Source organism: Passer montanus, unplaced genomic scaffold (assembly GCF_014805655.1).
Source record: "Passer montanus isolate IOZ18808 unplaced genomic scaffold, ASM1480565v1 scaffold62, whole genome shotgun sequence".
In the NCBI taxonomy this organism is placed as follows: Eukaryota; Metazoa; Chordata; class Aves; order Passeriformes; family Passeridae; genus Passer; species Passer montanus.
The window spans coordinates 3,749,594-3,767,380 of NW_024371260.1; the positions used below are offsets into that span (position 1 = coordinate 3,749,594).

General features: G+C 47.2%; 1 protein-coding gene across 5 annotated transcripts in view; it reads left to right on the plus strand.

Moving 5' to 3' along the window:
- Positions 1-17,787, plus strand: part of CAMTA1 (calmodulin binding transcription activator 1) — a 237,312-nt gene that overhangs the window by 46,192 nt on the left and 173,333 nt on the right. For all 5 annotated transcript variants that reach the window (XM_039727754.1, XM_039727758.1, XM_039727756.1 and 2 more), the window contains one exon: positions 15,527-15,594. In XM_039727754.1, coding sequence (XP_039583688.1) covers positions 15,527-15,594 — 68 coding nt within the window. The remainder of the gene's footprint in view (positions 1-15,526; positions 15,595-17,787) is intronic.

The window sequence follows — 17,787 nt, forward strand, 5'->3', positions numbered from 1 at the left end:
TGTGCACAAAGAGAATTAAAAACAAAAAGTGGGTTTTTCTTCCTCCTCCTCACTCATCTGAGTAATTACACGTAGGTGTCTCGGAACAGGAGTGTTTACAGACACTCCGTATTTTCGGCATGTGGGATTTTCCCACTGTAGCACTTGGGTTGTGAGCAGCAGCAAAAGCAGAGCTCAGCCTGGTGCCTGGATCACCACTGGTTTGTTGGGAACTGGGGAACAGGAGGGAATGGATCCTTGTGGGATCATCGCCCTTTGGTGCCCACAGGAAGGGAGTTCATAGCACAACGTCTGGCACCTTAAAGATAATTTTTTTTTGGTTGTACTTTTTCCCCTTCTTAGGGAGTGATCTTGATTTGGGTTGTGGCAGCTTGTGTTGCCTTGCATCTGGGCACATTGCTTGGCTTTGCTTGCTGCCATTCATGTCAATGTTTTCTGTTATTTCCTGGCACCAAATGGGAATTTTCTCAGAGCTTGTTCTGACTAATGTTGATGAAAGGGCAGAAATTCATTATTAGAGTGAAATAGCTGGTGATAGACTGGGGTTCCCAGGTGTATGAATGAATATCAGAAAATATCTGTAATGAAATTTTTTCTGCAAATCCTCGCCTGTGGCCACCTCTGCTGTGCCTGTGTGGGCTGAGCTGCGAATGCCACGCAGCCACAGGAGTTTGGAACAGCACCTGTAGGGCTGCCCAGGTCTGTCCCCACAGCCTGGGCACCCACAGCTTCTCTGGGCAGAGGTAGCTGCACAAAGAACTTCTTTGGGGGTCCCCAAAACCAGTGTGAGAGCCCATGATTGGCAGGCAGAGCCTAACCATAAAAAAAATAAAATGAAGTAAAGTGTTCTCAAGGGCCAGGTTGAGACAGGACCCATCCACCTCTTCCTCTCATGTGGGTACCTGATTATTGGCAGAGTAATCTTGGTTCTTTGTCTAGGGTGGGATGGTTGGGAGGGAGGGAGCTGTGAGTGAACAGTTCCATCACCAATAAATATTTCCAGATAAAACAGAATGTGTGATTCCCATCATGCTTGGAGCAGAGTGAACAGCTGTGGCTCAGGCTTCTGGTCAGATCCAGGTGGGTCCTTCAGGCTGGTCTTAGGCAACTTCAGAGGAAAAGAACCCCCCAAACACATTTGGCCTTTGTGGTTATGCTGAGGAATCTGCTGGCAGAGTAAACCCCGGGTAAACATCCTCAATTTGCTGCCTCCTGAAATGGAGCAGCTTTTGGGTTTGGAGCCACAATTTGTATTCAAATGAAGGTCATTTGAAAGGTGTAACACAGTAAACAGCCATTATTTCATTTTGATAGTGGTACTAAAATTATAGTGTTGGTTGAATTATTTTAGTATAGGACCATTACCATCTCCCTAAAACACTTAGAGGGGTTTTATATCAGTGCTGCAGTCCTGAAATTAGAGGAAAATTAAAAATCACACGACTGTGGTAGGAAAGTAATTTATTTGTGAGGATGCCTTCATTTTATCATGGTGTCTCTTTCCCTTTTGCTGTTCCAGGAGAGAGATGTGCTCCTGACACCCAGACAGGCTCCCAGGGTTTGCCTTGCTGAACCAGGAAGGCATCAGCTTCCCACGAGCCAGGGCTGCCATAAGCCACCCCCAAAACTTAATTTTTAATTTTTTTTTCTTTTTTCAGTAAAAATGGCTGATGTGGTATTGCCTGACTCAGTGCTGTCAGCGTGTTATATTTCAAACACACTTGTGTAGGGGGGTAGCACACACTTAAAATCTCTCTGCATTCATTTTGTTCTAGGAATACAGGCAGTGGAAGTTGGAGTTAATAGAGTGGCAGTGATTTCCCTCATCAGGGTGGCCGGGTGAGGGTGCCTGGATGGAGCCTGGCAATTAGGGCTGCTGAGGGGTGGAAGGGGGGATGCTCCAAGGCTGCGTTGGAGTGGGAGCTGGCGGACGTGAACAAAATCTTAATTGGGAAATTCCCGTAGATTATTACAGCTGCCTTCATTAACATTTTCACACTTGGCTGGTAACAAATGAGGAGAAGGGCTGTGTGTGCCACTGGATTTATAGCGTTCCAAATCCACTCCATACCTGGGCTGTGCCTTCAAGCAGAAGGGATTGTAGCTTTTTGTGGAGGGGTGTTCTGTCAGGATTTCTGGGAAAATCTTTACTGGCAAGGAGCTGGTTTTCAATGACTGGAAGGAATACCCTGCGAATAAAATTCCTAGCTCCATCTCTGGCAAAGTTCAGTTTAGGTTTGGATCTGTTTTTTATGGGGTTTTTGATCAGTTTGTGCTTAAACTCCAGGGTTTTTTAATTGCAAAAGGAGGATATCAAGTGCATATCCCCTGGAAAAGAGCATAAAGTCCTAAACACTGTGAGTTGAGCTGCTTTAACAGTAGCAATGCTGACATAAATGAAGCACCAGACGTGAAAGATGGAAGACCACCACATCATGTTGCAGGAAAAGGACATATTTTTTGTCCCTTCCCCAGCCTCACAGGACCTGGCTTGCTTCTGCTCACACTTTGCTGCTGGAGAACACGATGCTGGCAGAGCCAAAATCCATTTTCATTATGAAATCACAGGGTGCTCATGTGCTGGGCGACACTGGGGTGGATGGTCCCATCCTTGACTGAAGGCTGCTCTCACAGAGGAGATCCTCAGGAGCTCCTTCAAATTGAGGGGAAAACCTGCAGCTGGATTAGGATGCCCTCGGAGATGAGCGTAGCAACCTGTTCCATATTTATTACGGGCAACAATTTGACTGAGGGAGAATTTAGATTAATAACATTCAGCCCAGAGAAGTAATTTCCTTTGAGAAAGCGATTTACATGCACTCTGCCAAAAAGAGCCGTCACCGCGTGCTCTCCCTGTGTCAGCTCCAATAATGAAGTTGGAAATAACATGGGAGGTTAATAGGTCCTACTTATCTCCTTAGCGCTGCAAAGGAAGATTTACAGTGCGGAGCCTGGTTTGCATATTCCCGTTGGAAAGGGAAAGGTTTTTCCCAGCCGAGATTGATGAGACCTTGCAGGGTGTCTGCTGGGGCTGTAAACTCCATCCCAAGGACTCGCTCCTGCCAGAGGGAGCCGCCTTTCCCGGGGCACTGGCCAGGGACTGACTTAGATGCCAGAGCCACCATTCCAGTGAGAATTATTTTTATCCATCTGTCTCCTCTAAGCCTGGAACTTCATAGAGACGTGGCTGCCACGCTGTGTTAGGAGCTGGGCTGAAGCCCTGTGGGTTTTCCCTGGGAGCTGCCCATGGCGTGCGAAAGGGAAATTCATCTGGAGACGCTGCTGTGGAGGGTGGTGGAGCTGCCTGTGTCACCCCTGGGCCACTGCCTGTGTGATGCCAATCTTCTGGGTGTGTGGTGGGCTATGTTGTGTCCTGCCCTTGCCCTGAGGAGGGGTGGTCAGTGTGCTGGGCCACGGGGCTGGGGATGTGCTGGTGGGTTAATTGGGACCTGCTCCCCTAATTGGAACTGGTAATGACCCTGCCTCCATGGGTGAGGATGCTGCTGCCTGGGCTGTGGGTGAGGCTGGAAGCAGCTGGAGTTGCCTGTAGTGGCCCCTTCCCCGTGTCTGGCTGGCCGGGGATGGCAGGGACAGGGGATGGCAGGAGCCAGAGCCCTGTCACTTCACATTACTGCTGTGAAATCCCCGAGGACCCGTGGCACGTTATGGGCTCTTGCAGGAGCTGTTTCCCTGCAAGCAGTGGAGCTGTCTGGGCTTAGAGTAAGGAAAATCCCCAAATTCTCTAGCTGCTTTCCTCTCCCCTGGCTCTCCCCACCGGCTTTTGGGAAAGAGCTCTGTGTCTGTTCTCTCCCAGGAGGGCTGTGTTTGGGTCCTTCCAGGTTGTTGGGCTCTTCCAAACTGGGAATAAACCAAACTTTTAAAAATAAACCAAAATTCATTCCCTCTGGATAATTTAAGTCACATGGTGCCTGAAACCTGCTTAGGAGAGGGACTCTGAGAGGGAAAGAATTGTTAATAAATGTTCTGTCTGCACAAACTGTAAAATATTCATTTCAGTCAGTTATTTCACGTTACTGAGCAAGTGCAAGAAGAATGAACTTTCTGAACAGCTTAAGGTACGATTCTGTAATAACCTGAGCCATTTAATGAATGAAATATTTAACATAATTTGCATATATTAAGTGATGGGATGACGTTTTTTTACTTCTGTGTACTCTTTGTGTATCTGGAACAGTGCAGCCTTTCCTCTTCACCACTCCTCACAGTGCTCCAGGGTAGGCATTGAGGGAATGGCATTTTTCCTCCCCATTTGGAGCCAAACAAATGGGAGCCACACCAGCTGAAGGCAAGGGCACACACAGACACAGCTGAAGTGTTTTCAGCTTGGCAGCGTGGCTCGAGTAAGCATTGCTTCTGCTGCCATTTCTGCTCTTGATGCTCCCAGTCCCACAAAACACGATTTGTTTCCTTTTTTTTTTATTTTTTATTTTAATCAAGTAGTATTTTAAGTGCAGACAAGAAGCTGTCTGCACGTGCCAGACTCCTCTTGGCAGCACGATGCACAAGGCCTGGGAGCTGCCCTGTTCTGAAGTACTCCTGGAGCATAGCTGGGCCTGGCACAATGCCCATCCCTGGGATGGGGCTGCCAGGCTGGATGCCATCCCTGTGCTGCACTGCTGGTCCCTCCAGAGTTGTGGCTGGGCTGCCCTTGGGGATGCTAAGCCTGCCTGTGGTGTCCTCGAGGGTGGCATCCCTGAGCTGGCACTGCTGTGGGATGGTTGCTGGGTAAATCAGGGCCAAGTAGGGCAGTGAAGATCTCAGGAATGGGAAATAAGGGGGGAACCTTGGTGCTTTCCCCCACAGAAGCAGAGAGAGCTGTAACAGGTGGTGAGTGACCAGCACTTCATTCTCATGTTGCTCTGGGAGGAGGGAGCTGCTAATTTCCATGTGAGCAGAAATTGCAGTTCATAATCCTAACAGTGGCAGGGCTGGGTTCTTAATTATACCCAATTAAGGTGTGACTTCATTACTGTTCCCTAACTTAACTGCACTTTAATTCATTAAACTCTTTTTCTTCTGCTTTGGAAGTGGTCTTAGGAAACTGTAGAGGGAAATGAAGTGTCCCAAGTCGTGTGTGTTTCAAATATCTGTATATGGAGGTATAGATTTATAGATACATGAGTCTCTCTGTATCCCGTGGGTGGTTGCCCAGAGCAGCAGCCCTGGGGAGCACAGAGTGGATCTGGGGTGACCAGCGTGGCTCACAGTGATGCAGGTACATCCAAGGTGTCCACCATGCTGTGCCCTGATGCCCTCACTCTGTGGTAATGCCACGAAGGCCGAGCCTCACAGCCTGGATGAATAATGAATGCATCTTGCTCTTCCAATCCCCATTACTTTGTGGTTTTTGCATCCCACGCACTCTGTGTCGTGTCAGTTTGTTCAGGGCTCTGGGCTGGTTTTCCAGCCTGTCTGAGCCTCACTCAGAAATGCTTTTTGTCATGTTCAAGTGGCACCTTCACACTGCTCGTTTCCAGGTCGTTGGAAATATGTAGGTAAATATGAAGCAATAATGGAAATATAAAAGGAGTTCAACCAGGAATCCCCATCTGTCTGGGCCTGCAGAGCTCCTGGATGTCAAAACTGCCTTTCCAGAACTTTAAACGCTTAAAACCAGAGAAGAGCAGAGTAATTTTGAAACATGTCCCTTTCTTTTATCAGCAAGATTTAAATTTTTTTAAGGTATATATTTTTAAAATAATAGGAAATGAGCCCACTCCTGGGGATGTAGAGCACAGCCTGGCACGAGTGTTCAGGGTCCCTTCTCAGCAGCTGGATTTGAGCTGGGTGAGCAGAGGGAGGGCTGTTTTCATCCTGCTGTCAATGTGCCTTGACAGAGCGTTAAAGTCAATATTACCCTAAAAACGTTCTGCTTTTCATAACAGGCAATTTTGTTGGTGTAGAAAATGCTTTGTTTGATTTCGGGAGCCATTCATTACAGGATCAGGGCTTCAAAGTGAAGCCAATTAGTTATAAGAGCTACTTTTAAAAAGCTTTTTACCAAACACCAGCTTGAAGGTTAGCTAGAATGTGGTGAAAGGGGAGCACTGTGGTGTCGGGTACCACTGGGGCTGCGTCCCCTCACTGAGGCCACATCCCATCAGGAACAGGAACCTGCAGCCACTCTGCGTGTGGTGGCTCACCCCCTTTTCTATATTTAGTAAGAAATGCATCAGCATCCCTTTTACTCCCTGAAATCCCTCTGGGAATGGAGCTGGTAAATAGCTGTCGCACTAAAAATAACACCTGCAGCAGCCGCTGGCAGCCACGTCCCCTTCCCTGGCTGAGCACAGACCCAGAGGGCTCCCACCCTGGGAGCAGATGTTGGGATTTATGATTATTAAAAAAAAAAAAAGCAAAAATCAACACTTAGAAATATAAAGAGCATGAAATCGCCTGTGATGCTTAACCTTTGGGGAGCAGCATCCATACTCTGTGCTGTCTGCTGTCTGTGAGAAAGGACCCAGCAGCCCCAGCACAGCCTGCAGCACTGCTCTGTGGGCTGGCACTCCAGAGGTCACTGGTGTGACATGGCATCAGCCCTGCCTTTCACCTACCTTCTGCTCAACCCCTTTCCAAGGATGAATACAGGGAATCCTGGGCACTTTGGGCAGTTTGCTGTCCTGGCACTGCTGAGAATGGGAAATGGCTCTTTCACACAGACATCCTTTTTTCTGGTCATTTTTTCCCTTGTCATTTTTTTCTTATATGTTCTCCTAAAGGCGAGGCTTAACTAAACTTTTGGAAGTCTGAAAATAACTCACAAGGAATTTACAGTTCCCTGATGCTGCTCTGGTTTTATGGTTGTTTCCTTGCAGTGCCAACACACACAATAATTCCAGGTCAGAGGAGCAGTTTCCACAGATGGGAGCCAGCTGGCAACTGCCAGCCACTCTGGGAGCAGACCTGCTGTGCCCCCCAGGCCACAGGCCCTGGTTAATCCTCATGGCTGGATCCTGACATGGGGCAGAAATGTTTCCCTTTCATGCCCCCACGGAAAGGAGAATGGTTTGATAACAGCTGTGAGTGTTGTGAGTTTACTGGAGCTGATGGGCACTTGGGAGCTGCCTCCAGAGACTGGACTTGTTGTTCCCAATTTTGTGAAGAATCCATCAAAGTGACCCTGAGATCATTTGGTTAAAGCATGGTGTGAATAATGCCAGTGTCACGGGTTCAATCCCCATATGGCTCATTCAGTTATGAGTTTGACTTTATGATCCTTCAGGGTCTCTCCCAACTCAGAATAGTCTGTGATTCTGAATTTACCAGGGAAGATCTGGGGAGAAAAAACCCAAAACAAAAAACCTTGCCAAAACCAACCAACCCAGCAGCAGCAGCCAGGAGCTGGGGACATCAGCACAACTCCTTGGGCTGAGCTGGGCCTGGAACAGAACCACTCTCTGAGGTGTTGGAGGCATCTCCTGCAGTACAGTGCAGAGAGCCCTGGCTTACTGCTAATGGCTCTGTGGCTTCTGAATAACCAACAATTAATTACATAAATATCTGATAATGCTTTTTTTCTGGCTGCCTCTATTTGTTTAGTCTTGTGTTTGATATTGGTCCTTCCCTTTAGATTTTTTATTTGAGTGGAGCATCATGAGATTAGGGGCTCCTGCACAGGTCGGGCAATGTGCCTCCAGGAAGGACAGCCAGAAGCCATGACCCTCTCATAGACTGTGGTTCTTTTGGAATCTTGAATGCTTAAAATCCTTTGTGAATTGTACTGATGCTCCACAGGTTCATTCCAGACACTGTTCCTGAGTTTTTGTCAGCCTGGCCACTCTTGGGTGCAGGGCTGTGCCGTGCAACTCAAGGCTCTGGGGGGTTCTCTGTTCACAAATGCAAAACATGAACAAATCTTATAGGAATGATGATAATGAGTAGCATGGGTAATTTTTTTAACACTAAATATTGTTTGCACAATGATACAGGACACTTGTGTGGTATTGACAGAGCTGGGAAAGCCTTCTTTGTAAACAATAGAAAATGAATAAACTTGTTCAGTAATGACTTCAGGTACAGCAACTTCTGTGTTGAAATGGTAAAAGGATCCTTGTGCTTGGGCTGGAGTGGGATAGATGGAGCATGAAAGCACCAGCATCCAGGACTGACACTAATTAAGATGTGAGACTGAGGTGGTGGCATGACAGCAGAACATTGGTCGAACCAGTAAAATGTCCCAGTCCCTGCTATTCCTGGATTCCCCTGCTATTCCCAGATTTCTGGGCTTTTTGGCTCTCAATCTGACCAGCAGGATCATTTGAATGCAGCTTTTATCATGATTGAATATGTATATTTTAAGAAGGATTTTAATTCTGTTTGAAATAAGAAAATGCCATAAATCAGCAGCAGAATCTTTTAACATTTACAGTTTTAAATGAATTCCTGGTGAGAGTCTCTTAAGCCAGATTTATATCTGACTCTGCATTGAGCTGTCATTACGTGGGACTGAAAAACTGACAGAATTAGGCATAATGCAAAAACATGCTGAAAAGACAGTTTTGCAGGACTGTGGCACATTATTATGTCAGAGCATATGGGAGCGAGGAGTGTGTAGAAAGGGGCAATTTCTGAGGATATTTCCCTTTTAATGATCCTTCCATTGGAAGGGTTTGCTGCTGTCTCCATGCAAGAGAAGGCAAATGGAGCAGTGCCACTGCTGAGAGTGGGACTGGTGCATCCCCCTGGGGCAGGAGGGACCATCCAGGCTGGCATGGGCAGGTTCACAGGGGGTCTGCCCCATCCCCTGTGATGCAGTTAGGCTTTGCCACTTGGTGCAGGAGAGCTACAGAACATTCCATATTCCTCCTGCTTTCTGTGGGAGTTGGGAGCAGGGCAGCATCTCTGAGGGCACATGCTCACTCTGGAGCAGGGAAATGCTCTTTGGCATCTTCAAGCCACGTGACTGTTTGAATTGTGTACACTAATTGAGGTTTTTGCTATTATGCTGTAATTAATGCATCGTAAACACAGGGACATTAGTGATTTTTTTTTATCACGTTGCATATTTGACTCTTTCAGGCTTCGGAGGACAAGTGAACTGAACCAGCAGGATGCCAGTGTTCATGGTTCTTTAGATCACAGGGTTTAGCCCAAGGTCATTTAAAAGAAAAAAAAAAATCACATAATGACCTGTGGGTGTTTTCCAGTAACTCAAGGCTGGGCATTATTGGTTACTGCTCTGTTTCACTAACTGTCCCTCAGTGTGGGGCCTAAATGGAAGATAAAATCCATCCTAATCCTATTAGGCATGGGCTGATGCAAGGGCTGACTTTGCTCTTATTTGTGACTAACAGCACTTCTGAGAGGTTCAGGGCAGCCATGGCTGGGGATTGTGCCCCATTGTGCTCTTGCTTTTCTAAAGACCCAGTGTGTGTCTCAGTTTTCTCTTGTCCATGTGTTTGACAGGTGAAGGAGCTGAGCAGATCTTGTTCAGCTCCTGTGCCTGTTAGTCACTGCTTGTGCTCTTGATTGTTTTTTTTTTCCTTCTCCTTTTCATGTGTTTTAGAGGAAATTATATCTTGTCCAAATCTATTTTTTTTTCATATTAGGTTTAACCCTGAAAATAGTGTTTGAGTTGTCCATTTGCTACTTTTTTCACTTTATTTACTTTTTTCCCTTTCTTCTGCCCCTTTCCATAAGTTTTCTTTGGGACTGTGTCCACTTCAATTTGCAGCTGGTTTTTTGTCATGCCAAGGCTGCCGTGGGTTTCACTGTTGTGGTCCTTTAACCCCAGGAGTTTGTCAGAGCTGCTTCAGCACTGGAATCCTGATGGTGCTGGGTGCATGAGGCCCCAGCAGTGCTGCAGAACACCATTGCAGTCAGATGACTTGATCAGCCATCCCAGCTCAGGATTCCTAAATGTCACCCTATAATATCTAATTAAGATTGCAGTTTGAAGACATCATGTACTTTAATTGAAAACTGTAGAGTAATCTATTCCATTTTTTTCCTGTTAAATTAATAGTGTGGACCTTTAGCAGATGGTTGGTGAGACACCATTATTAATGAAAACATCCCCCCTCCTGCAATCGTGCTGCTCACTGCCATGCAGGGAACCAAGGCGAGCATCTCCCAAACCCCAGGCATTTCCCACTTGGTGGCTTTACTCTCTTGTGGCACCAGACAGTGCTGCCAGGGCTGCCCTCAGGCCTTTTCCTGCAGAGGTGAGCTCAGCCAGGCTGGCTGGGTAAGGGGGACAGCAGCAGCCAGTGGGCTCTGGGCCACCTCCTGCTCTCTGCAAACCAAGGGAAGGCAACACTTTGGGCCCCAAAATGGTGGGGGTTTTATCCATTAGGGCAACAGAGCTAGGGTCTGGCTTCAGCCAGTCTGTGGTATTTTCACAGGTATGAATAAATGCCTCTGCACTTGGCAGGAAATTCATGGCATGAGTTGGAAAACCAAATTTGTGCAAGTCCAGCCTGACACGTGCTCTGGCTGGGCAGCCCTGGGCAACCTCTGACCCCCAGGCACAGCTTGTACTGCTGACACATTGACAGCAAAACAGCAGCAATATCTGAGCTTTATCCCCTTCTCAGCCTCAGCATAGGCTGATCAATGTTTCTGTTTTGAGAAGTGGCAGAGGGTAATGCTTCAAGACCAAACCAATCCTGCCTGAAATGGCAGTGAAGCATTCTGGTGTAGGAGTGTTCTGTCACTGACAGGCACCTGACCCTCCTGTCCCTGCTGGACACTCGTGGGCACTTTGCCTTTCTCCTGCTCCTTCTTTCACCCAGCTCATGAGCAATATGCCTTTGATAGTGGTGCTGATTTAGGCCACACCACTGGGCGAATGCAGTGGGAGTTTGATTTTTGTTCCCATGATGCTGATGTGTGTGGTGTTTGGAGCAGTTTGTAGTTGGGATATTCAGAATATTAATAGCTTTGAGAGTGGGTATGGGTAGAAAATGGAAATGGCTCAATCCCAGCTGAGAAGATGGTCCATAGCCTACATGAATTTTTATTTTCATTTCAGAGCAGGACGATAAGGAAGTGATGGGCTGGAATTTGTGTTTATAGCAGAGAGGACGTGGTGAATTCCTAAGAGAATAAATGTGCTCGCTTAAGAGATTGCAGCTTTATTAGCTCTGTGGTCTAAATCTAGGCATGAGTAGAAACTCTTCTTCTTTCTCCTAACGCATGCATAGATTCAGGCTTATTAATTCAGGTGTGTATAATTCATACAAAGTAATAACTTGAAATTGAGACTGCTTTTTTTTTAATGAATTACATGTTGCTTTGAGACCAGATGGTGACCAGAGCTGCCTGGCCTAGGGAATCCTGCAATCCTTCTCCCTTACAGTTTCTCTTTTTATTTTGAGAGGTGAGGTGGGAATTGCCAATACCTTATGATGACGAAGGATGACCTGGAGCAAATTGAGGTGGGAGGAAGGAACCAACACTCAGTCCATGGCTTTAGGGAACCCATTAATTGTCCTTTTCAGAGTTTTTTAAACTTTTCTTCTACCAAAAAATGTGTGTGTTCACTGGAAACCCTTCAGCTGAGGGCAGAGTTGTCACCTTCCTGTGTGCACGACAGGTCACGAGCCTCTCTGACACTGCCTGCCTGCCTGTCAGTCTGTCCTGTGCTGTGTGGCCATGTCCTCTCCTGTGCATGAAGACAAACAGCTTTGCAGCAGCTGCTGGGCAGCACTGAGGGCAGAGGGAGCTCCTTCCTCCCTGCTGTCCCTGTCCCTGTGGCACGGCTGCAGCACTGCCACTCGTCCTCACCGCGGCGGCCGGGACACGGCGGGTGAGATCAGGTCACCCATGTGCCACAGCTCTGGGCTGTTATGTGCTGGCATTAAATATTGAAGTGTCTGAGGAGCTGCAGTCACGTAGCATTGGGTGGGAGCATGGGGTGGCTCTGCCAGCATGCCTGAGCCAGGAATGCCAGGCTGAGTGGTGCCACACTGGCACCAGGCTGAGTGGTGCCACACTGGCACCAGGCTGAGGGAGCAATGGGGACATCCTTGCTGGCAGCTGTCTGGAGATGGTGGAGCTGTTTGTGTCCTGTTTCACGTATCTCACTGGGCTTCCAAGCTGGTGGCTCCCTGGTGCATTTGCACTAATAATCTAAACAAACTGGCAAGTGCAAAAGAAAAAGAAATGGGCACCTAGATAAAATGCTTTCAGCCCGAGCAACCAAGTCTAAACTAAACACAGAATTAGCTGACCAAGTTTAGGGTAAAACACAACTTGAGTGATTGGAGTGTTAAATAATCTCATTGCTTTGTGGTGTGATTCCCTGAGGTGGTCAGTCAAGCCTGTTCTCACCAGTGTGAGTGGTGGGCTCAGCCCTGCAGACACTCAGAGGGAAAGCCACATGCTGAGCATTGCCCTGGGACTGGCCAACACACTCAGAAGTGGAGCTGGATCCACACAGCTTTCAGTGATTCACCCTTTCCCAGCAATGCTCGCTCAGTTTATGCTGACAGGAATTTCAAAGCTGGGGTAGAGGGGACGTGGGTCTGGGTGGGACATCCTGGCACAGGGGCTGCTGCCCGTGGTGCGTGGTGCCCTTGCCCATGGAGATAAACCTGGGTGGCCTTGGGGTGCACCTAGTGCCACCTGGCCTGGCTGGTGCTGCAGGGGGACTCGCTGGTGACGAGGTGAGCGTTTGTGTCACGTGCAGGCGTCCCTTGATTTCTGTGCTTGCTTTGCAATCACAGAGGAGCCAGCACCAGCCGGGCTTTCAGAGCCAGCTCTGTCTCGTCTGACCTTGCTGGTGCCATGCTGTCTTTTGTTTGTAGTCTAGGGCAAGAAGCAATGGGAAAAGGGTTTGATAGGAGACAAAGGCAAACAATAGCCTTGCTCCAAAGATACGATGAATGGGATATAATTGGATTTTTTTTGTGAGGACATTGATTTGACCCTGTGAGACACAGAAAGAATCATTAGGGGAATTAACACGCATTAAAATGCAGGGTTTTATCAGAGGGCTTTTATTGTGCCCATAGTTTTGTTTTTAATTATTTAATGACTTTGTGTCTTCTGGTGATAAATCTATTTCTTCCCTCTTTTTTCAAAGGGAAAAAGGGTGTTGGTGTGGCAGCAGGGTACTTGGCCCTTGCAGCTGCTGAACCCCAGCCCTGCCTGTGCCCTGCCTGTGCCATGTAGACAGGGAGCCACTGGGCAGAGGCATCTCCTGCAAATCTCTGATCAACCACCAGTGCTGGGCTGAGCACTTTCCTCTGCAGAGCTGCCATGAAGTTGTAGTTACAGAAAGCAGAACATATAAGGAATGGGGTTTAAGGGGTTTTGCAGCAGAGGAGCACATCCTCCTTCCCTGTATATCTGTGGCACTGGCTGGCAGCTTGGCCTTTCCTCTGCCCAAACATGAGTGGGCCAGGTCAGCAGAGTGGAGACCCATGTTCTGCCTTGCATGGAGCCTCTTGTTGCTGCAGCTCCTCCAGCTAGAGATGATTTGGGATTAAGTTTTCACATGTGCCTGGCATGGTCTGGCAGGAAGGAGTAGAGTGAATGAGCCGTGGGTAAGGCTGAGCTCCTTCATCTGAAATACTTTGGGTTTCTGTGCCATAGCAATATATTTGTTCAGCCACAAAAGTTAAAAATTACTTAATTCTCCTTACAGCAGTTGAATTTTAGTAGGAAAACGCAAAATCTCAGACTAACCTGAACCTCCTAAACCATCTTTGCGTTGAAGGGGTTTGTTTCTGTAAATGCTTGCTTGCCTGGTGCTGAAGAGGGTGTGCAGGGAACTCCCAAGTGCTCCTCAGCCTCTCCAGAGCTCATCTCACTGTACAGCAAGAGGTGACACTGGTTTGTAGCATAGTGAGCTGAGGACACATAATATGGGATGGGTTGGGAATAGAGCTCTGCTGATTGCAGCACTTTTGGTGGAATTACTGCACTGGCTTTAAAAAAACTCAGAGATCTTTTTCCGTATTTTCTGAAGAATTTTAGTTATGGAGTTCTTTGGTGGTTTTAGCCTGTTGGAAATCTGGGGTCAGACTTTTTGGCCATGTAGTGTCCAGATTTCAGCACTTGCATCTGATTCAGGTGCAATGAAACTGTGAGGATTGGGAAGGTCATCAGTGCTGGTATTGGAGGTCTGCACAGGCTGTCTTTCATGCTGAGTTTTATTCAGCCAGTAGCCACTAGCCAGAAATTAAAAAGAAGAGTTTTTGGAGCTTTGTGTTGCTGCTCTGTCATCTGTGTATATGGGGATCCCTTAAACCTGCAGAGACTGCCTTGGGAAACAAGGGGTGCATTGGTGGATTCCAGGAGAATTTATTTGCAGTGTAAACATGTTGGTCAGGAGTCATTAATATGACATTCACACAGCTCTAATAAAGTACATAACACGGAGATCTGGCACCGCCGCAATGCCCAGAGGACATTAAGTATGAGTCTTAAAACCAAGAGTATTGGAAACAAGATATTTTTACGTCTCGTTTGGGAGTAATATAATTGCATTTTGTGGCTCTAGCAGATGCTTGGGCCAGCTGGTTGGAGAGCATTGTGGGGGTTTTTAGCTTTGGTACTGTAAGCGACAGCCCTTATATAGAGCTAGCTAAAAAAAATTAATAAAAACACCTCTCCTGGTGGAAAGCCCTGGCACTGGAGTGTGTTGTGCTGTTGGGAGTTACAGCCTGGGGACACTTCTGCTGCAGTGGCTCTGGAGATGATCCTGCATGTGGTTTGGGGGTCTGATTTGAGGCATTTCTGCACTGAAGGCAGTTTCACTTACCTCACTTGTTCAGCTTTTGCTATGCAGGCCCCTCTCAGAGGGCTGGGTGATAATTTTTGGAAGATAACCATCAAAACCCTACATTTTTATGAGTATATTGTAGGGGCCTTATTTTCAGCACAGTCCCAGGAGTCTGTGGCCATGTCTAGATATTGGGATACTGCTGGTGTGGTGACAGTTGTCACCTTGTGACCACCCTGGGTTTGTACCCAGGAAATGGATGAATGTCTGTCCTGTTCCTCAGGCCTGGTTACAGGCACTGTCGTGAATTATGTCGCTGGCGCCGATAATTTCCTGCAAACAAATCGCTTCTGATCTGGAAGTAATCGCCCGTATCATTCCTGCAAGTGGGAGCAATGACTTATGTTGATGTCACCCGCTGGCTTTTTATGGCAACGATTAATAATTCAGTAATTCTCTCTGCAGTGATGCTGTTCTATTTATAAATATTTTATTTAGCTCCCTGTGTCCGTATTGTCGCTACCCTCCCCTTTGCTTCCTGACGTCATACCGGGCTCTCGGCGATGCCGTGGTCACCACAGTTACCAGCTAATTCTCTGTGCTGGAAAATGTTAATGCCTTTCCTCATTTGCATCTCTTCATTGTCCTGTTTAAGCCTGGCCTTGGTGGCGTGGATGTGAACATTTACTGAGTGCTTTCTGTCAGTCAAAACCCAATTTCAGCTGCAGCCTGGCCCCGGGGTAGGCGGCTCCATGTCTCTGTTATAAAACTTTCCAGTTCCCAGCACAGCCATGCAAGTAACTCTGTTTTCTTTCTGCATTTCTCTTTCAGGAAATTGCAGCTTATTTAATAACGTTTGAAAAGCATGAGGAGTGGCTAACAACCTCCCCCAAAACCAGGTAATGTTCTCCTGCTCAGCACATTGACTCTCTCGCGCTGATGACTTGACTCACTGATCAATGCCTTGACCACCAAGTGGAAACTCCCAGTCACGCCTGATGGCTTGTGACACCAAACTCTCATTAATTGCCTTAATGAGCATTTTATTGAATGAAATCAGATTGATTAAAAATGGAACAGCTACAGTCTTGGCAGGTTAAAGTTTTAACCCGATTGCTCTGGATTTAATTGTATCCCTTCAGATGAGCAGATCTGAAGTCTCTGAGCAAGGTCACGGGCTGTTTATCTTGACAGAGCTCCCTTGCCTCTAACTTTAAATAAATAAAAAAGCACCAGCCCCACCGTGCGCTGCCTGTTCACAGACAGGCACAGGGATTGTTTGTGTTCTGGTGTTTCCCTTGCTGGGGTTAAGTGTTTGATGGTGAGGAGGTCCCAAAAAGCTGCATTAACAGACATGTTTGCAGTTTATTATTCAGTAAATGTCATGTCTTCTTCATTCTGCCATAAATGTTTAACTTCTCACTCCCCTGGGAACCCAGACATGGAGTTTTGGCTGTGGATGTTTTCCTGCTGTTTCAGCTATGTTCTGGCTCCATACGTCTCACTAACGCAGAGAACGACTCTTGCTTTCTGGTCTTGCTGGGCTTTTGCTGTTTTTCTTTTTCCCATCACCCCTTTCCTATTGCAGAGGGCTGGGTCATTGGAAGGAACCTGCTGGGACCCAGGTGAGAGAAAAGCCTGTTCTAGCATCCTGCATCCCAGCACCATCCGTTGCAGGGGCCGGTGCCCGGAGCAGCGCGCTCCAGGTTTGGCATCACCTCCTGCTGCCGTGAGCAGGGACAGAGGTCCCAGTGGGACACGGGGAGCAGTGCCACCCTAACGAATAGCACAGATTGATTCCAGGTGTTCCACAGCAGCCAGCTGAAGAGAGGATGGACGTGGAGGCCTTCTCTGCACCTCTGCAGTGCAGCTGCAGGTGGGGCGCACAGAGGACCTGCTTTCCATGAAATATGGGAGCAAAAGAGCTGTGTTGTTTTACTTTTGTGGGCTTTCTCCCTCCAAGACTGTATATTTTTGTGACATTGGTAAGTAATGCATTTGCTTGTTATATTGAAATGTGTAACACCTGTGAAGGAGGTGTGGGAAACTCAATTGCTTTCTCAGTGGTTCTCCAAAACCTGGAGCTGCCATGGTGGTGGAAGGGCCCTGAGTGGATCTTTCCTGCTGGTAGCAGCTGTGAGGCTCTCCTTGGCTGCAGAACAGCACGTAATTCAGTTAATATTAGCAATAGTTTTTTCTGGGTTGGTAATCTCAATTTCAGAATTAATTCAAAACAATTTCTGGCTGTGCCTTTGCCAGAGAAGCCTTTTAAGGGGTCAGAAAACACATTAACTAGTCTGGCTCTACATGGTGTCATTATAAATTGGAGATTATAAATGTTTTTGTAGCAGCATCTTCTGATTTTAAGAGCTTGGTTTGCTAAAGGCAATGCATGAAAATAATTTTCTGATGAACAATTCTGTACCTTCCCCTTGTGTGTTTACACTTGGAAGAAAGAATGTCCCAGGAGAAGGAAAGTTGTGACATGAGTTCAAGGTCCTTCTGAAATTGTTCAGTTAGTTTTCTATCTTTTTTTTTAATATAAAAATTAATTGGAAGAGTTAAATGCTGAGTTGCTACAATCAGGGCTCCCAGTATTATAGAATTAATGACATCGATTTGGCACTGAACTGGAACACTCCCCGTTCTTTGTTTGCTGCTGTGGGTGCTACTAATTTCATCTCACAAAATTAATAAAAATTAATTGCACCACTGACACACAGAGAGTTTCCTAATCCGATGATGTATAGTGTGCTGTGAGGAGTCACTGCTGGATGGATGCCATGGGGCCCGGGGTGCAGCTGGACCTGCCTGTGGGAGCTGCTGCTGCTGCAGCTCTGGCAGAGGGTTGATATTGCTGACGGGGTTTTGGTGCTGTCCAGCTCAGCCACCGGTGAAGGAACTGCTGCAGAGGGTCAGGCCAGGCTGGGCTGTGATGCCTCACAGGTCACTGAGCTAAGACAGAGCGTGGCAATGAGGGACGAGCTGGTTTGGAGCCAGGCTTGCAGTTCTGGATGTTTTAATCTCTTTCCCAAACAGAGTTTCCCATGTTTACAGCACGGATGGGTATTGCTTTAGTCACAGACATGGAG